Source organism: Sphaeramia orbicularis, chromosome 15 (genome assembly GCF_902148855.1).
Source record: "Sphaeramia orbicularis chromosome 15, fSphaOr1.1, whole genome shotgun sequence".
Lineage (NCBI taxonomy): Eukaryota > Metazoa > Chordata > Actinopteri > Kurtiformes > Apogonidae > Sphaeramia > Sphaeramia orbicularis.
In genome coordinates, this window is record NC_043971.1 from 23,678,345 (window position 1) to 23,704,377 (window position 26,033).

General features: G+C 39.2%; 1 protein-coding gene across 2 annotated transcripts in view; it reads right to left on the reverse strand.

Annotated features, from left to right (window-relative positions):
• The window catches only part of mcu (mitochondrial calcium uniporter), an 86,530-nt gene that overhangs the window by 10,643 nt on the left and 49,854 nt on the right, over positions 1-26,033 (reverse strand). For both annotated transcript variants that reach the window (XM_030156868.1, XM_030156867.1), the window contains exon 3: positions 2,732-2,795. In XM_030156868.1, coding sequence (XP_030012728.1) covers positions 2,732-2,795 — 64 coding nt within the window. The remainder of the gene's footprint in view (positions 1-2,731; positions 2,796-26,033) is intronic.

Consider the following 26,033-nt stretch of genomic DNA (forward strand, 5'->3'; position numbering starts at 1 on the left):
CGAGATGTTGCCAAAGCAACAAACCTAGTGTTTGCTCCTGGAGGACTCTGTTGGGTGTCTGTAAATTGACTTAAGAGTCTGGTTTCGAGCATATGTATTGATATGTAAAGTGTCATGAGATAACTTTGTTATGATTTGGTACTATATAAATACATTTAATTGATTGATTGATTGACTGATTGACCTAATATCTTGTGTATATCCGTCGATATACTAAATCCCATTGTCTAATAGGTTTCTTATATACTTTGCACATACATGCTTTTACTTCATTTACATTTAATTGTATGTATTTACTGTACATAACACTACATAAAAATGTGAATGTCACACTCAAGCTATAAAACCAGCTGAGCCTATAGGTTTCCTCAGTCTACAGTGCACCAGTACAATAAAACCCTGCATCATTCTGGGGCTATGCTGATATGAATGGCCTTATCTCCAAAAATAGAGCATATTTCTGGTCAACTATACAGAAGAGCATGGTTAGAAACCCAGAAGGTGTCAGTGCAGCAGCAGAAGCACCTGTCAGATAAGGTCAAACCTAAAGCTGAAGCAGAAGGAGCTCTGATGCCAAAGCCTGGTACCAAACCCTTCCTTTCAACACACTCCATCTGCTGTCCATATGCAGTGCTCCTGCAAGATATTTGTGCAGAGACATTTTCCAACTATAAACGGTCTTCAAACTGAGCATATTGTTAAAGGGGTGATCTGTTGAATTTATTTGAAAATAATCAAAAATTCAGTATCAAAATATCCAATTTAACATTATGCTAGAGACATCAATGTATTGTGCAGCAGAGACATCTTCTGAAGGTACCATACGATCCAGCTAGCTATGGCCTTTGCCATTTCATAATACCCCTTTGTACCTCGAGAGGCATCACGAGTCACTGAAGCGTCCTGTCTGTCCTCAGTCCAACATGAGGAGCAGAGGCACTGGCCGCGAGTGTGCATTCTAACCAGACTCAGCTCTTGACGCTGCTTTCCTTCACGTTCCTACGTCTCTCATTGATCATCCTCCGCATCTGCCAACACTAGATCTGACTCTGGCTGAGTGTGAAATCACTGCTGTCAGTCAAACAATAACTGAAGAAAACAGCCTTTTACTTCCGCAGCCATTTACATAATCAGATTGTGGAGTAAACCTGCTTCAGAAACATTATTCAGCGATTCATGCAAGGTTGGCAACATGTCAGCAACTGTCCTAGGCTGTGCTTAGATTTATTCACACTAATGTTAACTCAGTATTGGCACTGAATTTATTACTATCACGCTATTGATTTGGCATCAAAGCAGAAATTTACAATTAGTGTCAGGTTAGCTAAAAGCACAGGGAAAAATATAATCATGGCTGTACTCAGATCACTACAGGGGAAAAGCACACCTTAGTGCAGATGCTTCACACAATATTCACTGAGTTTTAATTTCTTATAACTGGTGTTGAATTTTCAGTGTTATTCTCATAAACTGACCCTTTAATGGGATTTTCACCTAAGGTCCGTACACTTGTCTGTGACTAACAGTCTTATTGCAGACACAGATACAGTCTTGCTTCTTTGCTGCCAAAACAGGCCCACTATTGACTGTCCAGAGGATCAATACAGTATAATATTGCTAACCTTTCCTTCACAGACCTGTTGTGTCGATACGTTGATGCCAACTATTGATATTTCTGAAAGCCAAAAAATTTTCTAAACGATCCTAGTGTGATGGGACTGACAGTCAAAAAGTACTGAGGCACACATCGCAATTTATCTGTTTGACATGTTGTTACTATGTTTTCAGGCTAATAAAAATAGGGATGTTTATCCAAAGAGCTGAGTGTAGTTTGATTCTTCTAACATAAAAATAATGGTTTCTAATCTAGCCCCAGCAGTGGACAACCAAATAGTGGTTCTAATAAAGTGCTTATATCATTATCATGCTGAGTGACCCCTAATAACAGAGCAGTGTGTTACTGCGGCGCCCACAGCTGATGTGATCCAAGCTGGCTTGTTGCTGCTGCACCCAGCAACCTCTGCCTCGTCCTCGGGACCACTGCAGTGAATCAGCAGATCTGTGCTCGGGCTCACATCAAGGAGTGAAGGATCATCGGCTTGTACCAACAGCGTCAGCCGGGCTCAGTTTCAAGATTAACTCGAGCATATTTATATACAGGTACAAACAATTCATTTGGACCCACCTTATCTGTTACGGTGACAATTTAAAATCTCATGCCATTTATATGGAGTGTTCCTTACCTGCACCTGCTCCCTCTATCATCTCATATCCTGTCATCTCACACTGATACAGATATCCTCCGCCTATCTTTGCTCCAATCATGCGGCTATTAAAGCTCACTTTAAAATCAAATCAGCATATTCTGCAATGCTTCTGTTCCTCTCAGTCCCCCCAACCTTTTTCTCCTCCCTATATTGAAGCTCTCCATCTCTCAGTGGCTCACACAGACGAGCAGCTGCTTCCCCGAGACAGATTCCATATTAATGACTACTGGCTGTTAACTCCAAATGAGAGTCTGCTTTCTGATCAATGTTGGATTCCTCTCTGATGCAAAAGTTATTTGTCTGGGACGGGGGCAGATGCTGGAATTGGGGTTTTCTCTAAAATGGGAAACCCTGACTTTAACCTCAGAGCTCATATGGCTTGAAATAAACAGCTGGTGCCACAACAGTGTATTTATTCTGTACTAAGTGTGAAACATGTAAAGTCAGGGGGAAAAAAGTCTTACCTTCCGGAGCAGCGGAGGAACACAACAGTCTCTGGCCATGCCATGAGGGGGCGCCCTTCCAAACCTGCAGACAGGAGCAGAAAGGGCAACAACCTGATTATTTCACTTGTATACAGCTTCCACCCATCTGACATTTCTACTGTTTCAAAGTCTGGATCTTTAATGCAGCATGCTATCCTAATGTGTCGCATTTACTAGGCTAATTATTTAATAGTGAGACTCCTTGAGAATTAAGTTACAAAATGGCGTCCTCTGTTTCAGTCTCAGGGAGAGGTTTCCATACAGTACGCAGCCACACCCAACAAGCACAGATTCACAGATCTAACTGCAGCTTCCTCCTCATGGAAATATTCTATAAAGAAATGACGCATTAAACACACACACAGTCTGTACTTTCTAAATACACCAGTTTACAGAAAAAGAAACCACCACTTAGAGGAAAACACCAAAGTGGGAGACGCAGAAAGAAGGCAGTCAAATGCATGCTCAAAGAACAACAATGTGGTTCAGTATGAATTCTCCACTCATGTTAGAGAGAGGGAGGGAAGGAGGGAGGGAAGGAGGGAGGGAAGGAGGGAGGGAAGGAGGGAGGGAAGGAAGGAGGGAAATCAGCCAAGCAAGGCTTGGGGAAACCCTCATCTTTTCTGTTGCTACTGTATAGTGTCAGCACAGCAAAGTAGGAGTGTCTATATGTGCTGCACATGCTTTAAATTACAGAGCTCGTCACTTTTTTTTCTGCTGAGCTGCCATGGAGCCTTTTAAGGCTTGAGATGGGCTGTCAGGTTTCCTTACACTTACTCAGAGAGGAAAGGGAGGCTGAGGATGACACATCGGAAATCAAGCAAGAGAGAGAGTGCCAGGGGGCAAGAACACATTTTTTCTGATTAAATGTTTCAGTTTTGAGCACATATTATGCTTCTTCTGCCCATGAAATGGACCTCTTCTTCTGTGCTTCCAGTATTTAACAAGTACATGATGGCTCTTTGCAACAGTTTTGTGCTGTATAACTGGATGTGTAAATATAAAGCATGTTAACATATGACTAACGCACGTCGGTGCTATTTTCATACTTTCCTTTTTTCAACGTGATTTGACTACACTGCAGGCACTCCCTCTCTGAGAAGAGCTGTAGTAATATTAGATTTATGATAAGCACGCAACCGCTGACCCTCACTGAGTTCAATTAGAGCATCAGAGATTCCAGGCTCTCATGATTTCTTTGACAAAGCCATGTGCTGAGAGTTGGGAACTCAAAAGAAGAGCAAAAGGACAGCAGGTATATGCGAGCGTGCATTTAGGGATCGCTGTCACTGCAATCAGACGCGTTATGAATCTGAAGCACTGAGCTAAACTGTAGCAGTCATCTACCCTTCACAGCAGGTCTAAAGTGGGCAGTCAGCAAACAGTAAACTTCAGAGAAACAAGAAGAAAGCTGCCCTGATAAAGTTGCTTTGTGATTCAGGCATCAACAGAGGAAGCTTTAGAATCCAGCAGAGGTCGGCTGAGACTGGGTCAATATGATAGCAATAGTTGGGTCGCGGGAAAAAGCCGATACCCGAGTAATTTTGCCAATATCATCCTGCCCCTAAAAATTGCTGATACTGAAAACATATCATGCATGTCCCAAATAGACGACTTTCACTTTATTAAAAACAGGGTGTATCTTGAACTAAACACTATGTCAGCGTAATAAATTGCTTAAATAAATCTGAATCACACATCAAATTCCAGTCAATTAATCATTAATGTAAGAATGAACATCAAACTAATTGTGAAGATCTAGGTGGGAGCAGTTTCCATCTTTTGACTATGGTGAGTATTTCCATTTGAGAAGGCTCATTTTGATGATTAATTAGTGCAGATTGTTCTGACTAATCAGAACTGATTAATCATTCAAACTGATCAAACCGGTTGATCTCTAGTATCTAGAGTACTTTTATTTGGAGGCAGATGCTCTTCACCTCTTTGTGTTGTATACTACTGTATGAGTGTTAACCCTTCAGTAAGAAAGGCTTTCTAACACCTACTGAAATCTAACAAAATTATGATTCAAAACTATAAATAATATTAAAATTTGTGAAAAAAATGAAAGGAAAATGTTAAATTCTTGCGGGAGCTGAACCACAGTATGTTGGGTGAAAGTTTGGGTGTAGAGTCAAAGAGCTGCCATGTGGCTGATTCATTATTTAAACTAAGAGGCTGCTCTTTTTGTCACATTTGAGACATCCAGCAGTGGAACCACCTTTAATCTGAGTTTACTACACGGAGGCTCTGACACAAAAAGCTGCCAATCAGGGGCTGTTGATTAAATGCCACAGCTGTCAGTCACTGAATCCGCCTGAGAGTCACATCTTTGCATCTATCGAATCCAGACAGTCAAAGCCGTCTGCCAAGCACTTTAAACTGCATGTACATAGACATGTTTATTTACATTAGATCGATGTATCATCATCCTGATGAGGGCCACAAGATGAAACATATTGGTCTAATGTTAGACTTGGTTGTTCTATATAATACATGTGAAAGCTGGAGTTTTCACTATTTATCAGTTTTTTTGTTCAAAATGCACCTTGGAAGGAGGTGAAACTACTTAATTTGTTTCTAAAACAATCCAAACCAGTCAGACACAAGCATTAAAACAGTGAAAAAAAGGATAAATGTTCAGGTTAATGTGATCAAAATCGTAATAATTACTGTGAATGCGTCAACAGCAGGACCTGACACTTGAAATCATTTAGCCATAGAGCGAACCACCCTGCTGTATTTCTACAAAGACTTTCTTGGCAAAACAAAAGAACAGCTGGAGAAGTAGGCACCTGCAATGCAACACTGATTATCCACACCACACAGAGGCTCAGCGAGGGTCCAGATGGAGGCCTCACTGTGCATTTACTATTCTTCTCACTGCATCACCCCAGAGATATTAAAAACTTTAAGAAAAAAAAAAACTTTCTCCCAGTGTTTAAACATTTACAAATGTGACAAATGGTGTTTAATGAGTTAAATAAGTCTGGAAAATATATGATAGATTAGTGCTTCCACTGCGGCAGTGATGCAGGACTTCTACGGCGAACTCCTCCATAAACTCAGCCTCAGTGAAAACCACACAAGTGCATATGCATGTGGATTTTGAAGCTTTCAGACTTCAATATTCATGTCTCTGGCAGAAGCCGGAGATGGATGAATGCTGCAGTTTCTTCATGCTGAAAAGTGTTTGTGTGTCCTAAATGAGAATACTGATTACTGTCCCGTGTTACCAAGCACAACCCAAACAGTGATTAGGGTGCCGATCAGATGACATGCTGAGAAAGGCATTTTGGCTGGTCTGGAATAACTGCAAAGTCTGCAGTACAACTCTGCTTCCCTCATTCATTATCTTCAGAAGTTACAGCCAAGAGGAAAGATTTCATAGAGATGCCCACTACATTAGTAGCGCCTACCCACGCTCCCTCGAAACAGGGTAGCATCACAGGCATATGCAAATGTAGACCTAGTGTTTATATATCCATCTGTGCACATGACGTCTGATGTGACATGTTCTTGTGATTGTACCTCTGTGTGTTTGCAGGTGGCTTAGTGTATGTGTATGTGTGTGTCCACCCGTCTGTTCACCAGCCTGTTTATCAGCGGTAGTTGCAAAGCGACTGAGTGAAGAGTGAAGCCACCCCCCTCCTCCTCCTCCTCCTTCTCTTCCTCCTCCTCTCCCTCGGCACACAGCCACTGAAACGCTGCCTGAAATATTTAACAGCGTAGCAGCAGTCAATAGCACAGCAACCTTGGAATCAATGTCATACGGCGAAGAGAGAAAGAAAGAAGCGGGCACCGAGCATGGCTGGCAAGATGGACGGATGAGCCGTGGAGAGAGAGAGAGAGGGAGGTGTGGAGAGATGGAGGAGGAGAGAGAATGTGAGGATAAATGGAGCAGTAGCAGGGGAGCGATAGAGATAAATGAAGGCTGGAGTAAAACGGTGTGAGTCACGAGTGCGCTTGCGTTCCTAACCATGTGCTGCATATACTGTAACCTGCAGCAGACCATCCCTCCACACTGAAATGCGACTGTAACGTGCATGTGCAAGTGTAGCAGAAATGGTGGCACCAAAGAGGGAAAAGAGATGAAGGGAAACAGAGGAAGAGGAGGAGAGAGAGGTAAAAAAAGAAAGCTGGGAGCATGGATGGAGGTGGGGAGGGGTAGACTTGCTGAGGAGGAGGGAGGAGGGAGGAGGGAGAGGGGGACTGCTGATCACTGCAGTAAAGGAATCCCTCGTCTAGAAAGGGGGGTTGCCCCTCGCCTTAACCCTCCATCTCTCCTTCCCTCCCTCCCTCCCTCCCTCCTCCATCTCAGTCTTACTCATATAGAATCCTGATGCACTGGTTTGATCTTCTCTCAATTCTCATCTGCACTGCGCTTTAACTCCCTCTGCATTTCATCATACCCCCTTGTGTGCACATGTGCATTTTGCTTCAATTACAGAAATCTCACTTTCGGTGTAGTTAATGCAGAGTATTCGGGGAGGCAGTAGGAGAGGAAAATAAATATAATAAACTAAGGGAAATATACAGTAAGGCTTCATATCGTATCAGCCTCACTACATTTCATAATGTAATAACTACAGGAAGACAAATTATACAAAAGGTGCAGTGTGATACAGGGATCATAATCAGATCATGTACATATTCACACCTCTGCATGTAGTATGTGCGTGTGTGTGTATATATATATATATATATATATACATATATATATATATATATATATTCTGCAGAGGAATATCTGTTTGTTTTGGCAATGTTTATGTACCAAGATGGATCCAATATGGGTGTTGAAATAAACAGATACAGTTGTTTATATTAGAGATGGGTTTGGCACATGTATTGCGCAGATGGGACATATTACACACTATTAGTAACAGCAGATATGGAAACTAGTTAATACTGGGTGCCTCAACTGAAATTGAAACACTTGTTCTTACCTAAATTTCTATATGATTAGTTTGTTGCAGTTCAACAATTTTTGATTGTTATTACCCCACCCGCCGAAAGGGAGGCAAGGGGTATTGTTTTTGGTTCTGTTTATTTGTTTGTTAACACTCTAGCAGCAAAAATATTGGCTGAATTCATTTAATTTAATTCACTTGACTCATTTTTAATGAATTTTTAAAATCTTTTTTTTTTTTCCCAATTTACTTATAATGGGCGAAATTTCAAATGTCAGTAATAGCAAAACTATTGGTTGAATTCATACCAAATTGGGTTTATAGATTGCCAGTGACACGGAAAAGATGTAGTTACATTTTGGGAAAAGTTGGTCAAACCTCACATTTTCTATGAATTTCTTAAATCTTTTTTTTTACTCCCATTTACTTATAATGGGCAAAATCTCAAATGTCTATAAAAACATCGATTTCGTTTCAATTTATTTCAAACTTGGCACACATATAGAGGCAATTGATATGCCGACATCAGCACACACAGACATGATGACATCAGCTGGATCGAAGCCAAAATAAGCTACAATATGTCCAAGGGGCGGGGTTTGTTGTACCTGACACCACTTGTTGATTATTGAGTTTATTTTGACGTGAATGATCAGTTCAACAATTGTCCAGTTTTTAATAGAGATAAAGAATTCACTCCAGAAATGTATAATGTGTTTTCAGTGTTACAATTCTGGTGCAGAGAAGTGAAGATGGTATCAACCAGTTAATTGGTTATGGGGTTTTTTTCCGCTTTTAGAAATCCGCCATCAGTCGAACTCTAGTATCTATCACAGACTGTTGTAATCTGATTGTTGAAAACACTGACTGGATTGTTTTAACTGATGAAAAAGCACATGTAGTGACATGCATTAAATTGAAGATGAATGAATCACTGTGCTTTGGAATTGTATCTCGTGAATAGTATTTGAAATGAATTGTGATGCCAGAGATTAGTCCCATGTAAGACCCATTATTCAGTTTGGTTGATTAATCAGAGGCCTTAGGGCATTTTAGAGAAATGGTATTGGCAGAAATGGCCTCAATGGTGGCCAACATCAAGAGCTAAATGGCAGCTTAAATCAGCACTAGGATTCAGTGTTCAAAGACCTGTGTTTGTTTGAATTACAGTTTGGGCTCATTATTAAAACGTTTAAATTAGTTGATGTTTGTATTGCTGGTAAGATATTCCTGATCTGAGGTCCCTTAATTGAGACAAAAGACTGAACAAATGCTATTTTGCTGTTTGCAGTCTCCACAACCAGCTCTTTTACTGTTATATTTTAAGATCATTTGTCGAAATGAATAATATTTAAACATTTACTTATCAATTTCATAAAGGAGACGTTTCTACAATTCTCCAAATTTAATAGATTGTACTTTTTCTGAATTATACAACGGGGCCACTCTCTTGACTTGTGGACCAAAGTTTCTTTATATAGTGACTGTTTTGTTTGGTTCCAGATGGTTATGTAGTAAAAAACAAAATGTGACAAAATAATGCATGTATATACAGTACACTTGAGCTACTTTCACAGGTAAATTACTAGTTTTATTCTTAAACTAATGGCAATTTTTTGGTTACAACATGGCATTATCAATGCATTACAATAAAGATAATAGTACTAATAGCAAAGTATTTTTTTTATTTACTTAGGCAGTGATTAGTTCAGTATTCAGATCAACTATAACAGTCCATTATCTGTTTTTCCCTCCTGTAAATTAATGCAATTAATTAAGTCTCGAGTGAAGTCGAGTTCTTGCAGCTATGATATTGTGGAATAATTATCACCGACACGACAGTTTACAATTGTGCACTAATGTGTGCCAAAATAATCATATACACAATGGGGAGTAAATAACCAGCCAACACTTGAGTTCAAATCTGCTGCAGTTCTACTCCCAGTTTCTCCCCGAAGTGTAACGGTTTTCGCTGTGTTAAATTCCAGCAACACAATAGCATTCTTGTTCTCATTTCAGTCCAGACTAAGTATTTGAAGAAATTTGCAAGATTTATTAGCCTCCTCCCCCTCTGCTGGCACAGTCATACAGATTCATGAAGTGTTAGCAGAGCAGCTTTGAGGGTGGATGGAAACTACTGCCAGGCTTGTACCGCCAGAGAAAAAAACTAGAGGAGACTGGACTCTTTTTTTTGCTCGGTGCAAGTGGCAAAAATCCTTAAGAGCGTACAAAATCTGCGATGTCTTAACACGTCTACTCGTTTTCCAGGCAGTTACATAACCACCCACCGTGCAGTATGTATTGCATGCATGCATGTATTGCTCCTTTTCGGCTTTGTTGTTGGATCAAAACAAATAAACACAGAATGACAGTAGTTTATGAATCTCATTTTCCTCTGAAAACATCCTTTTATCTCCAGACGTACCATAGGGAAAAGCAGAACGCTGCAAAAGCATGATGTGTGAAAGCGCGTAGTGGGCGCCAGTGCTAAGGAATAATGCTGCTGACATAATTCCCGTTTCATGGTGGCCTTCTGGGGGCAGTGGAAACCTCTGTCATTTATCTACATAATGACTGCATCCATCTATGGGCTAATGTGCTGTCCTGGGCCATGGCTACCAGCTATAGAGCAGATAAGGTAAGTAGTCACACAAAGTCATTCATGACATCACTCACTGAAGCACACAGCTATATACAGTCCATCCCATGTTCATATACCACCTCAGCATCATGACACACATTTAAGTCTCATCTTCATATTACACCTTCTTATCAAATCTTTTCCCGCTAATGTAAGGACATCAAACTGATCCAGCCTTTGTCTGTTGGGTCATGGAGAGGTACTGGTGTTCCATTATGTTACCATGACAGATAAACTACCAAAAGTGAAGGTGGGGTCAGACAGAGGTCGCCACAAGCAACAAATCAAGCTGGGACCGATCAATATGATTCCAGACCTGCTTGAGTTGTAATTCAAAAGCAGAAGATCCAAACACAAATTACATGATTCCATAAACTGGTTTCAATGAACAAACGTGGCTGTGTAGTGTCATCAGAGGGCAGTGGTGTCAGGGACATAAAAAAAAAAAAAGGATGTAATAGAATACTTTACTGTCATTTGAAAACATACACCATCTAGTATGCACTATGTCTCGCCATTGGGCTCACACAATAAAAATATGGCATATACAGGATAAAATGTACAAATAAACTGAAGTCAATGTTCACAAAAAATGTGCAGTTGGTTTTAAAAAATAATAATATAAAACTGTAATAACATATTGTACAGCAATTATACAGCAATATAGCAGCAAACCCAAGTACTTTCAGGTGATATTGCATTGTTCTAATATAGGATATTTAATGAAAAAAGCTGAGAAGGTGCATTGTGTGGATGTGTAGAAAAGAAAGAAGGGGGGAGGCATTGTAGGATCAAAAGTCTTATTGCTTGAGGGGGTGAAACTTGTAAAATCTGCCTGTATTGGTCCTGATGCTGCGGAAGAAGAGTAGAAGAAGCAGAACATTCTGTTCTCCACAGAATGTTTGCACACTAAATTGGAATCAAACTTCTCCTTGATAATCCACGAATGATTTCATCGATTAATTTAACGGTTGATAACTAGTCAAACAAAGACTCTATATTCCACTATTATCCCTTGAATTCACATATTCTAATTTTGTTTGAATACTCTGAATTATGCCATATTATAAATACAGAACTTTCTGGTTTAGATATGGGACGTAACTGTGTTTTAAGACGTGGTTTTTAAACAGCACTTTCACAATACATGTCTCAACCAGGGTTCTTACTTCAGTTTGTGATGAACAGCCTCTTTCCTATTTACAATCGTCACAACAGTTTATAAAGACAGAGATGTATGTTGAAAAGAAAAGCCAACATTTTTGGTGAGAAGGAGAAACACACAGACTTTTAGGAATTGTGAAAGAACTGGAAATCAACAAGTTTTTGGGTGTCTGCCAATATCTATAAAGAATTAAATATGAATGAATATAGGCTACATCATGCCGCTGTGACATTAATAAGCATATGCACACGATGTGTAAACAGGAACATTAATGGAATATTCACTTTCATTAGAATCCAATCAGCTTAGTAGAAATGTTTTTATCGTGACAATCGTATAAAAACATTTTATTTTGTCAGTTTACTTCCTGAGAGTGAAAAGAACGGAACTGCGGAATCACCAGCAATCAACTGTGACACTCGCTGACTCATCTTTAAGGACTATTGCCATGAGGACTGCAGTTTATGAACTATTAAATTCGAAAACACCCTGTTGTAGATGATGCTCATATTCATTAACCTGGTGAGACTCCTAAGGCTTTTGCTGTCCTCGTGTTGTTCGTTTAGATATGCTCTTACAGCTATTTAACAGACTGCTGACTGGCATCCAGTGGTGTGTGCAGTAATTTGTATTTTTTTAATGCTGTATTAAAGCACCATTTGTCTGATTTTTATTTTTTACCAAATCTTTTTTATTAGTTAGCAGCAAAGCAAGACAATTGCAGGGATGGAATTTGTGACCTGTGTGAATACATAATGAATTATCTCTTCAGTTTTGTGTTTTTTCACAATAACAAAATGTGATTAAATTTAACAAATAAAAAAATGAAAACATATGTAATTATGTCTACAGCGTGTTGTATTAGACCCCCTTTTCTTCTATTATTCAGATGTGTGATTTACTGAACTGTTCCAATACAGTATAAGTCTCAGCATTATTTTCAGTTGCTTCGGTTCGACAAACAAAATGTAATTATTTGGTAAATGTGCAATAGTAGAAACAAGAAAAGTATTGACCGAGAACAAAAAACATCTTATTCATGTCATATAAGTTTACCAACTGGTATATAAAGGGCATTGGGCCAGAACATTATAGCTGATGTGTTCAGTTTTCGATCTCTCTGCTGTGCTACATGTCACCTCCTCTGTTCCGAGGGCAGACTCCTGTCCACTCAGCTCCTCACAGTCCACATCTCCCCACTGTGGGGTTAACAAGTTGAAAAACACAGCTGCGCTCATTGCAATGCACTCATAATAATCCCCTGCATGCAGCCACGTTCTCAGTCCCCGCAGAAGTGCAGACAAAGGCATGTGTATACCTAGATAAGGTGGACACTCTGCAATTGCTCCAGAAGAAAGTGGATTTGAGTACAGTGCGACAGTAATCAGTCATTTTTTCCGCCTCAGCACCGACGAGCTTATGTAACGAAGAAAATGCCGCCTTTCTTCTCGGTTATGTTTCCCGCCTGGTAAACGCCATTAACAGATATGAAATCTGCAGTCCCATTCTTGAACACCACAGTATTAGGCAATCTCCGCTTACACATTGAGAGGGAAACCGTGACAAAGCACAACGCTTCACACGAAAGCCTCTACCAATCTGATCTCTCCACTGCAATGCAGAGTTGACAGAGAAAACAACCTTCGCCTGATTAGGCCATTTCATACATCAAAACCCCACTCCAGCAATCTATAAATAATTCCATCTTAATCTGCCATTCCATTTCAATAAATTGCCTTTCAGACCCTGGACATGTTTTGATTAATTAATGCCGGCTCATGGTTTCCTTAATCCGTGGGATAAGATCTTGACTGCGAATGAAACTGTTTCTCTGACACGTGTGTTTCTGCAGACCACAGCTTCATAGGGCCCAGTAGGACCCCTCACACCTAACCCACCCCTGACACAACCCCCACCTTCCAACAACACTCCAATCTGATGCATTATTAAAGAGCAGTGCAGGCTTTCACTCCTGAGCTTAGGAGTCAGTGTGTTTCACAGCACTGCTCCTCAAAGAATGCAATTGTACCCAGCTGTGTAAGGGACGATGCTCTTTCTGACTTGCTTCTCGGGTCATTTACAGGATGAGGAGGGCAGAAATTGAAAACAGTACTTGCATGCAAAATGTGTACATCTATAGTCTGCATATCCATGGATGTGAGGGTCACACTATGACCCTCTGTAATTGCTCACACACCAGATGGCACTAGCTGCTTGTGTCAGTGCAGGTCACGCAATATTCAGCCCTTCACCTCCATTGGCAGAGTTAGACGTAGGACCCCTCCACACTCTCCTTCTGGCATTTTCATCTCATTTTTCTGCTCACACATTTTCAGACAAAAATCTCAAAACTTTTCTATGACTTTTCAAAGCTCCGTTATATAATCTCCATCTCTATTCACAACCTTTAAGTACACGAACAAAAGTGTTTTATTTGAGCTATATATCAGCTGAATGTCCTCATATCTGCAAATAAGATGACATTTTCAGATAGCAGTGGCCGATGGTGATCTGAATTATATCAAAGGTTGTTTCATTAATGTGTGACTGAATAGCGGGGATTGCAAGGACTGAGAGACAGATAGGGTTTCATAATGACGACTCTTGTGTATCTGTGTTTGATTCATTCCTGAAAGGGCTGAAACAAAACACAAAGACTGGTATCTGTACCGGCCTAGAATTTAACAATTAGTACATCCCTTGTTTCAGTTAATGTCAGTTAATTAATTGTATGATTATTAAACAGTAACAGCAGTCATTCTCTATCCATTCATAGGTTCACAAACAACAGGCACCATTACAAACACACTGTTCTTTATTACATAACAGCCTTAAAGTTGCTTGGTTCACCGATTTTTAAGCATTGGGGAACAACAGACTCGCTATTACACAATTAAAATGGTATTATCAACTCAATAATGGGTTTTCACTAAAAATACTGCCTCACAGGATGCAAAGAAATTGTGCAAACATGCTACTGTGAATTTCAATTATTTACTGTAACAACATGGCTTTTCTTTGAAGCTATGATCTGGATGTGCACACTGAATTTACAACAAGAACAAATGTTGATCTACATAATGTATTCTTAAACAATTATAGACTTGCCCTTCACATGACATCAAGAGGAAAACAAAGCAGTACGATGCGTTGAAGTACACATCTAAGATTCAACGATGATAATCTGAAGGCCAGATTTACTTTTTTACTTTTATAAAAGATCTTAATGTGCATGTCTAAATCCAACTGGGTTACTCTTCCTTTTTTTTTTTTTTTAGGGCTGTCAAAATGAACACTGATTAATCCATCATCATGATTAATCTGATGAAAAATTTTTTTACGTAATTAACCCATCTGCAGCATCTCTGGCAATGCATTTTGGGCAGTTTTTCCAAAAAGAGTTACCATCGTGCATGCGCAAATGGACAGTTGATCCAACTGATAAAGATGGAAGATGTTAAACAGCACATTGGCCCAGAACAGTCGACCAACATAAAGTATTATGCACATTCTGCAGGAAGGAGTTTTCTTTTCACCAAAGCACTTCCATCTTAAAATAACACATTAACACGAAGTATACGTTAGTCGAGGATTCTGCTAGCATTTTGGCGTCACCCAGCTTGTGACCAACATGTTAAGTGCATATATATTCCCTTCTTTCTTGAGTCTGTTTGCTCATGCAAAATGAAATGCAGTTCATATAGATTAAAAATGAATGTTATTTAATCGTGATTAATCAAAATTAATCCACAGCAACCCTGTGATTAATCTGATTAAAAATTGTACTCGTTTGACAGCACTATTTTTTTTTTTTTTCCATTTCATTACTGTCAACAAAATTAAACTCCATGTCTTTTCTTTTTTTTCTGTCTGTGGGAACTCTGTTGTTTTGATTCTCCTCCCTCCACTTAAACAGTTCTCCTCCTTCTTTAACACAAGTGAGATCTCAGCGACATTTATAGACACACATCCCATGAGTGGAGGTGAATTCTGCCTCACACCCGTACTGTAACTCCTCGCGTTATCAGGTTTTACTGGTGATCCTTCCAGGCCTTATTAAGCCCCAGGAGTGTGAAAAGGTGGAGGCCTTTACATCACATGTATCAAACACCAATCGATGCTGCTGAATAAGCACGGCTCGAGTCTTATTATCCTCTCTTCCCACCATCATCACCGAAAGCTTTTGGCACCATCACTCAAAATGCGTTAATTATACCAGGAGATAAAGAACTTGCTTTGAATTGAGACATAAACCCCTGTTCAGTTTCTCTGAAACAGCACCGCGGTCCTCTGTGGACAAAACACTGCTTGTTCCTGCTGAAGCAGCTTTGGGCAACAGATAAACTGCAATATTCTGCAGAGGTTTTACACAAGTTTGGCCTCAGGATACACTGTCAAGTCGCCATGATTTCTAGGTGTGAGCTTTAACAGGTCCATTAAAAAGGTGTAAAATGTTTTTGTTTTTGTATTAGCTTCCCTCCAGGACTGAAAGTTCATGAACACTTTTAATAAAATACACATTGAAAAAAACTTGTTCAGCATTCACGCATTAGTACTAGGTCATCACCACTTTATCTCTCATCGGTGGTGCTGAAGGGCGCAAGATGCTCCACTTTTCCATCTCCTGCTTCAGCTCCTGCAATGCTTTGATAATCTGACCCCGAGTCATATCTCAGGAAAGAGTCAGATACAGAAACATTGTACGGTTAGATGTAACTGATCTAATTATGATTTTCTGAACTCTAATCACAGCTTTAAATCCACATTGCAGGTAAATATGGTTTAGCATTCCTCTGCTAATACTTAATATATACTGTAATATTATATTCTGAAGTGTAATTTGATAAACATATCACAAAGAGAAAAAAAATGACAGCTCAACCTACAATCATGAAATGTTTTGCTGCTTTTCTGCTTCTCATTGTTTTGCCATTTTAGTTTTCGGGCTACTGTCAATCAAAACAAGTAATGAAACAAAGTGACACTGACTTCCTTGAAATTTAATAGAAACATTCTCTATCTTCTAGCATTTTAGAATAATCAGAAAGGTACCGCTACACACAGTTCTGACACATATTACTAAAATTTCACTCTTGAAAAAGTCCTTTTTCTTTCAACTTCTATTCCTTCATGACAGATTTGAGGAGTTGTATGATGTAATGTCATCCCAGTCTTGAATATTTAATGAGGTGAAGTATGTGCAGAACTTTTCCCTGTTCGGCTGAGAGACTAATTAAATGTCAGTGGAGACAAAACATGTGGAGAAATTCAATTCTTGTAAGTCACATTTTAATTTCAAGAGAGTACAGTTGCTTTTTATCTGAACTGGGAATCATGAGGCAGTTTTTAAAGTACTGTTTGACACTTCCACAGTGACATTTTGGTTTCACCTGCAGGCATGGAAACTGTTCCCATACTCAGACAGATTTGCTGAAATAAAATGGGTTGTATACATAGGATATCAATAAAAAGTTGGTTCACATCAGGGTTTCTCAACCCCTTTTTGAGCCACACCCCACTAACGGCATCATGAGCCAACTGGTGCCTCGCCCATGCCCGAAAACATTTGTGGGATGGGGGGGTTCATTCTACAAGTAGTACGACGGGCTGTAGATAAAACTGTGAGAAAGTGAAAGTGATCTCCCCTCACCTTATCATTGGCTACCTGCTGCCACCTCAAAACAAATTTGCGATGGGGGGGTGAGGTGGGGGGTGATGTGCCGAATGATATGCCACCCCCCCAATGGACTTCAGTCCAGTTCGTGAGAGGGGGGAGTACGTCCAGAGTGTTTATAATGTTGTGATGTACAACAGTAATCGCTAACGCACCCACACGCATCCACGACGATGTCACTTACAACCCCCCCCCCCCCCCCCCCCCATACTGTCACATACTGTTAATACTGTAAATTGCATCTATTCATATTTTGTGCAGTTTTATTTTTATTCTACTAAGCTCTATTCTTATGTTACCTTGTCAAATTGTACTCTTTGGAAAGAGCTAAACCAGTCCAGTTGAACCAAGAAGAACCACCAAGACGAATGATGACCTGGGCAAACGAGAACCTACTCAAACATCTTGTTAAATTGTAACATTTTTATTGTATTTTCTTATCTTATTTTTAGTTTTTGTAATTTAATATTCGCTCTATTCTTATTTTCTGTAGTACTGGTGTTTTGTTAATATTGCTGCACTGACTGGAGTAGCACTCCTAATTTCATTGACAATGAAATTATTCTATTCTATTCTATTCTATTCTATTCTATTCTGTTCTGTTCTGTTCTGTTCTGTTCTGTTCTATTTACAGCCCCTGTCTCACCATTTGACATACTTAAAGCATAAAAAAAATTACGGTCAATATATTGTTGACTGTGATTTCCTTCAAAGTTAAACATCTTCTCATTCTCATTCTCCAAACACGCTCCCCCTGTTTACTGACAAGCTGTAATAACCTCATACTCCTTCAACATGACAGCTGCCTCCATAAATGGGCAAAACCAAAGTCTATGTTTTGACAATTTTCCCATGATACAGATCTAACCGGGCACTGAAACAGTACGCTTGTTTCTCTGCTCTCCAAGTGCATGTGAGGTGACATTCAGGGAGGTGTACACTATTTCACAGACCACTGTAGATTCCTTCTGAAGGGGCCACTGTTATTTATGGAGCGGAGCCTGGGAATGCTTGTGTTGAGGACTGACAGTACTCTCTCTCATTAGGGAATCTTTCCTCTGCTTTATCATGCCTTGAACACAACTTGGACAAACAAAGTGCATGAAGGCTCCTGTTGAAGTTGCACAAAATATCTATTTGCAGTGTTACAAACCTCAGTCTGCATCCATCTGCAGCACTAGCACATCTACAGCTTCATTACTGGATGGTCCGTAGAGATGGAGATGGAAATGCGAAAAATCCAAAGATTTGTAAGTCTCTGCCCTCTTGGATGTGTTCTCAGGAGTTTTATTTGCTGTAGCGCCACATGGACATATGGCACGCAGACATGCCAGAGCTAAAACTGGGCTAATGAATGCTAGTCACAGACTGGACCAGACACAGCTGAAATAGCTGAGGGCAGGCTGTGCAGAACAACTGACTCATGTAGAGCATAGTTACACACAGGTCAAGTGTACACAATGAATTAATTTTACAGCATTGTGTCTTTTCTCTGCATCCATAAACTTTTATGAGTACTCGAATGATGGTTTCTGATTCACAAATACTGGGATGTACAGTACACATGACTACCCCATAAACTTATTTGTTGCCGGTTTTAATTGAGAACAGCCTCACGTTGACTATCCAGTCTTATGCTAGGAGACCATGTAGACCACCGTATGCCATCTTCACAAACCAGCTGCTACCTTGACCTAGCAAATGCATTTTAGTGGGGGAGTCTATTGGAGAAGCAAACTAACACTTTCAGCTTGGCTGAGCTAGAAGCACCAGGACTTGAACCACGTATCACCACTTTTCATGCCTGTGAGACTGAGTCGGTATCAGAGGTATTTTATCTGATGATTTGCTCTCCTTTACACCTGATATTTACCACTTGGTTAAAAATGAGAAATCAAAGTGGGTTTTATTTTAGAATCAAGTCTTGCCTCAGGGTTTCTACAGCTTATGGCAAGTTACATGTAAGACTTTCAAGACTTTTTGTTTCAGCTATTCTCTTGTAATATGAAAAGCTTTCAGTACAAAACTGGTGTTACCTATTGTTTTATTATCAGGGGAAAAAAATCCAGTGTCTTCAAGATATTTTAAAGGACTTGCTGTCTTATTTTTGACTTAATGAAGTCAATCTGTTTTAAAGGGGTCATATTTTGCTAAACCCACTTTTATTAGTCTTTGGTACATTTATTTGTGTATTTGGACTCTAATAGTTCCAAAAATATGAATTTGAACCCTCTAGGTGCTGCAAAGCTATCTTAATATTCATTTTGGCAAAAATTGAGTGGATTTCTGCAACCCGTTTCAATTCCTGCTTAATTTGTTACATCTATAAGTAGTTACGTCACAACATTTGCACATATAAAGTCAAGACTTCTGACGAACATTTCTCTGAGTACGACATAAATGTTTGTCAGCAGCAGTGGTTGTAGTCCATACTGAAAATACGTCCAAACTTCGAGTCGATTACCTCAAATGTTCAGTTGTTGGTTGAACGGGACAGAGCAGCACAGCCAACAACCTGGAAGGGGTGGGGAGTGAAGTGGTTCATTTGCATTTAAAGGGCCAGCGCTCAAAACGACCTTTCTGGTGTCATTACTCAGAAATAGGGTTGAAGATGAACCTGTGGAGTTGAATTAATGAAGAATTCAGACCCAAGCATAGCATTTCCAGTTTATGCAGACCACAGGGAAATGGTTTAAACTGCATAATTCCATTTTTAAAAAAAGCAAAATATCACTCCTTTAAGACTTTTTAAGGATGCGAACTTTGTCTACCTTGTCCAATCCAAGTCTACTTTGGGTATAATTTGCTCAGAATCTACTACTTTACATCCTAATACTGCCTCCACCCCAGGACTTCTTCATACTACATGTCTGTAAAGCTTGTACTGACCAAAGGAAAAACTTTTCTGCTCCAGTTCAAGTCTTCCGTTGGAATCATTTACAAACAAATGTACCTTAAACTTAGCAAGTGGGTCCCACTGGATTAATTTAAAGCCATGTTAAACAACTTGGAGGCAAGCACTCGTGTTTTTTCTTACCATTACTGATGATATGAAATTTGCTGAATTATTAAACCGTAATTTCTGAAGTTGGCCACTGACTGTTTTACATCTATGCCTCCTACATCTTCTATGTACATGAATTATGAAGAAAAACAAATCTCGCCCTGTCAGAAAATAAAATAACCACTACAGTTCAGTCGGCAATTTGAAGACTAATGGACAGAGCAGGAATAATTAACATCTGCAGCCTAGAAAGTAGAAATGCTAAATCCCTATGTGACCAACTGTGCTACAGTGTTGTAGAAAAAAAATACATCCTGCAAAAAGTGTGGAGACGGTCAGAAAAATGCACTCACCCTACGGATATAAAGACATCACTGTTGATCTGAGATGTAGTTTGACATAAATTGTGTCCTTATTGTATTGCCATATTGTCCTTTGGGTGCCCAAGGCGATCAGAGCCGATAAAAAAACAGACATACATTTACAGTAAATATTAAAGCTTTGGGGTTTACATCCACATAAAACTTCATCTGGGTTGACTGTCAAATCAAATAAAGAAAGCACAATATTAGTATTACTATAGCGTTTTCACAAGTGGAGGAATTATACAAAATTTATTAATATAATAAATGAATATGAGTGCTAAGAACTAACTAAATACATTTTCTTTTCTCATTTGCTCAACATTACAGAGTGGTAAAAGCTGAGAGACGCAGCTGCATCAGGCCCAAAGTAGAGCATTTACAAATTATTTTACTGAATCTTGAGTGAAAATACAAATGCTAAAAAACATAAAAATGTGACTATAAGATCTGATAATTAGCATATCCTTGTTCGTTTTTGTAAGTCAAACTGAGTAAATCAGTTGATCAGGATTAACTGCAGGTTTGAAGAAGCCAAATGTATGACCTTTAAAGACATTTTTTTAATGCATCTTTAATCACGTTCAAGACTTTACATTCACATTAATAACAGTACCTTGAACCAGTCTTAACCATGTTTGAATCCAGCTTATGTTCCATTCACATTTCTCCATGACTAATGTTTCTGCTACTGACGTTCAGACTGCGGTAGCTCATACCTGAACCCTTCCACCCATGAATGATTGATGGAGACACATTCCCATCTCTTTTATGATAAAAAAAAACACTGAAAAATACTAATTATAAATCTGACAAATTCCTTACAAAGATTTCTAAAGCAAATGTTCCAATATCATTGATTGTGTCTGTGGAATGTTTAAGACCTTCGAGTGTGAGATTTAAGGATTAATGATCAATTTTAAGGATAATAAAGGTATTCACTAAGGGATGATCAAATTTAAGACTTAAGACATCATCTGGGCCCGGTTCTGGGGGGGGGTACAAACGTCCTGCCTCCTCAAATAAAAGTTTCTGAAGGTCGGGAAAAGGAAAATGAGGTGCACAACAGCGGGAGACATAGAGGAATTAGTAAAGCATCTAAAGTTTCACTTTCACTTTGTACGGTCGTACCCCCCCTGAAGTGGGCTCAGCGTCATCCGTTCTTATTATTTGTGCATGCTGTATATGTTCTATTTTCTGTGCAGAGATGGAAAAATAAAAGACCCTTAATGCAAACAAACCTGTTTGTACTTTTATTCCCTCACCCAGTGAAAATCGATAAGAGAATCAATAAGGAATCGGATCGATAAGCAAAATCGATAATGGAATTAGACTCATTAAATTCTTATCAATTCCTATCCCTAACCGTACTAGTTCTCTAGATGAACTTATTTCTGATTTTTCTGCTCTGTTAAGTCATAGCTGTCTGCACTACAACTTTTTTATGCAAAATCCTGTCAGTATTAAAATTAAATAAAGCTAACTCAGTGAAGGAGAGTTCACTGGGTATCTCAACTTTTAAAGACACAATTTTATCGAAGCTGAGTGTATCCAGTTTTTTTTTTTTGTTAGGTCCTATTTGTCAGATTGTTAATAACGACTACAGCCTGCCTCCGGGCCATTCACAACAAGCATCAAATATTCACAGGTCGTGTTCTGTGAGGCTGTGTGTATGGCAGCTTTCTCTCACACAGACTTTGGACATAGTTTGTGGAAAGTGGAGCAGCGTGTGTGAACCGTCCATCATCCTGCCCACCTGCAGGGTCAAGGGAATGGAGCTACAGCAGCCAAATAAGCAGACGGCGCCGGCTTTGAAATCTCAAAGGGTCCAAACCAGCAACTCATACCCTCCTGCCAGCATGTGATGTGACTGTTCTGTCTCACCAGCTCTAAGGTTCATGACAAATACGCAACCCTGACTCAGACCGCACAAGTCAGCAGAGGAGACTGATACTGCTGCAAAATGTAATTAAGTCAGCTTATGTTAGCGTCGTATCAGACCGCGTGGCTGATGACGACTTTGTTAAAAACAGTCCCCCTTCGCCTCCAGCTCTTCCTCTCATCTTTGCCCTTTGATTTCCTTTAAACGGCATTGTGACCTAAAACCGTAGCGTGCCAGTCAGTTCCGCTAAAACCCTGACAAAACCACAGTCTCCGTATCTCCGTCTTCCCGCTCCCATTCACAGTATCTTAATCCTCATCATCAGTATGCTGCCCATTGTGCCTCCGCTCCTCCTCGACTCCTTCCACCCTCAATGCGATTTGATTCTCCATCTTCCCCAAGGGCCTTCTCAAACCGCTCGACCCCACACTGCTGTTGTTCCACCCCTTATTTTCCTCTTCCCTTCTCTGCAGGCTTCGGCCTAAGCTAAGTTAAAGGCACCAAAAAGTCCCATCATCCTCTTCTTTACCACCGCAGACTCTCAGCTGCAGCTCTGCTCTGTTTAATGGATTGTTCCCATATGCTTCATGTGATTCAGGTTCCTCAAAGCAAAATATCTTTAACAGATGTTAACAATATGTACATGAAGTTAATCTCCAGGGGCTACTATTACTACAAATGAGTGTGATCACTGCCTTTCAGAGCAGTGCCCTATTCTGACAATACATTATATGAAAATGCAATAAAAACAGACACGCGCTAATGAAAGATAGAGGTGATTTGATTTCTTTTTTTTCTATGAATTTTAGTGCAGCGCTTAGTTTTACCGTGGAGTATTTTGTTCTATCATTTATCATGTTTGTCTGGTGTCATTGCTGTTGTTTGTAAAATGTGTCAGTGATGGATACCTAGTTATAATTGCATACAACTCTAGCTACAGGCACAAATAAAGCATAGCAACCAGACCTGACCTTCATAATGGTAGTGATTTTGTCAATTTGTGCATCGTTACCCCATCCCCCGAGGGGAGGCAAGGGGTGTTGTTTTTGGTTTGGTTTATTTCTGTGTTTGTTTGTTCGATTGTTAACACTCTAGCAGCAAAACTATTGGTTGAAATCATACCAAATTGGGTTTATAGATTGCCAGTGACCGAGAATAGATTTGATTACATTTTGGGAACAGTAGGTCTAAGTTAAATTTTTTTATGAATTTTTTAAATCTTTTTTTGTCCCATTTACTTATAATGGGTGAAATTTCAAATGTCTGTAGCAGCAAAACTATTGGTTGAATTCATACAAACTTGGGTTTATAGATTGCCAGTGACCCAGAATAGATGTGGTTACATCTTGGGGAAAGTAGGTTAAAGTTTCTATTTTTTATGATTTTTTTTTACATGTTTTTTTTTTGTCCTATTGACTTATAATAGGCGACATTTAACATGTCTGTAGCAGCAAAACAATTGGTTGAACTCATACCAAATTGGGTTTATAGATTGCCAGTGACCAAGAATAGATGTGGTTACAGTTTGGGAAAAGTAGGTCCAACTTCAAATTTTTTATGAATTTTTAGAATATGTTTTCTTCTCCCAATTACTTACATTGGGCAGAATTTCAAATGTCTACAAAAACATAAATTTTGTTTCAATTTACTTCAAACTTGTCACATATATAGAGGCAGTTGATATGCTGACATCAGCACACGCATAGACATGATGACTTCAGCTGGATTGATACCAAAATAAGCAATAATACATGCGAGGGGTGGGGTTTGTTGTGCCTGGTACCACTTGTTTGGATTTTTTTGCCGTTACCCCTTAGCCCTAAATGACCTGTCACACTAATAAACTTTGGAGTTCAGTGGGTAATATCCCAAGCTGCTTTGACGTCTACTGTAAATGCTAGCTCTCCTAAAATTCAAAGGCTGTGTTTTCTTCGTGGACTCATCATTTTGACATTAAACAGTGTCGACATTTATACACACATAAATAATCTAGTCCTTATGCGAATCCAGGCAGCAATGCGGGTAAAGAGGAGCTGACATAAACACCATATTCTAACTGTGTGATAATGCTTATAAGACTATTTTCAGAATTGTTGATTTATGTAAGAGTATAAGTTATTTAAATGGAGATTTCTGTTGCTAAGCCATTTGTAAGTGGTACATTTATGTTATAGGGATTGCCTACTTCCAGTCTGTACCTCAGAGGATGCCAGAAAGCTCATTGAAATCCTACTTACTAAATAGATTTTTCCATCTCTTGTGAACATGATTGAGTGATGATATCCGAGTGCACCTGAGGGAAAAGGTGTATCCATGACCAGCAGGTAGTGTAGGATATATGACCAGGCTGCAGCGCTAAACTTTTACAAACAGATGATGACTTACTGAGTAAAAGATAGAGTACAATCAATATAAGTTTAAGGTGTAACAATGGTAAAAGTGTTCATAATGTGTCCTAAAGTCCTTTAAAAAAATCTGCTTCTCTACAGTATTCTTATTGATTTCATGATAAACACAAAAATTTCTTATTTAAGTAATTTCTCAAAGACCTAAACAGCCACTGAACCAAACACATATACTGATCTAAAATGTTTAATAACTTTCAGACCACTAATCCTATCAATACATTGAAATAATTCAGGTAAAATGCAGTTTCTCACTTTTCTGTGCCATCAGTTGTGTCTTTTTAGGCATTCAGAAGCTCCATAATGAACATGGAAACATCATCATCTTCTAAAACTTACATACTCTGGCAATTACAGTGATTATAGATGCTTGTTTTATGTTTAATTAATTAAATATTTTCCTTAGTTTTCTCTGTTTTGACATAACCTTTGAGCTTTTGAGATCTACATAATTAGTACATTTGATCTACGAGCATAAAGGATTTTTTTAAATACAAAATGCTGAGATTATATTAAAACCTGATAAATATGTAAAAATGTACAGAAAATGTCATTTGAAAGTCACCACAAACATTGTTTTAGGTCTTTAAGAGTTAATCCCTAATGCCTGTATACAGACCGTATTTTATAAAGGCCCCAAGTCAAGGCAAAGTGCATTTATGTACTATATTATATACCAAATTTTCCTCAATGACAGGAATGTACCATAAATCAACACTCTCTGTCAAACCCTGCAAACTCCCCTAGCTCAGGCCGCCTTTATAGCCCTCACTCTGCAGACTCTCAGCACGACACTGTCAACATTAAAAGCATCTCTCCATGAAGCAAAATCTCTTTTAATTGACATTTTATTGCAACAAACATCTGCAAAAAAGTATCAAATAAGAAAGACATACAAATAGATCAATAATGTAATTAGACTCAGTGATGCCATCTAAGCCTTAGAGGTAATTTTAATCTATACCAAGCATCTAGTGCTGCTGATCTCTGTGCCACGATAGGATAATCTGATTTAATCCTCAATGAAAGCGGGATCCTTACACTCACGCGAAATGCAGATTAGGCCAATTTCGGATTTACTCAGATCAGCTGACAAATGACACTCGACAGCTGTGGCGACTTCTACTTTGTGTTGCTACTCAAAGCAAATAAGGCTCTTACCAACATCCTAATTAACGGCCGAGTTAATAATTGACAGCAGTGCTGAGAAATAGGCACTGTGTTCTTCCTTTTTT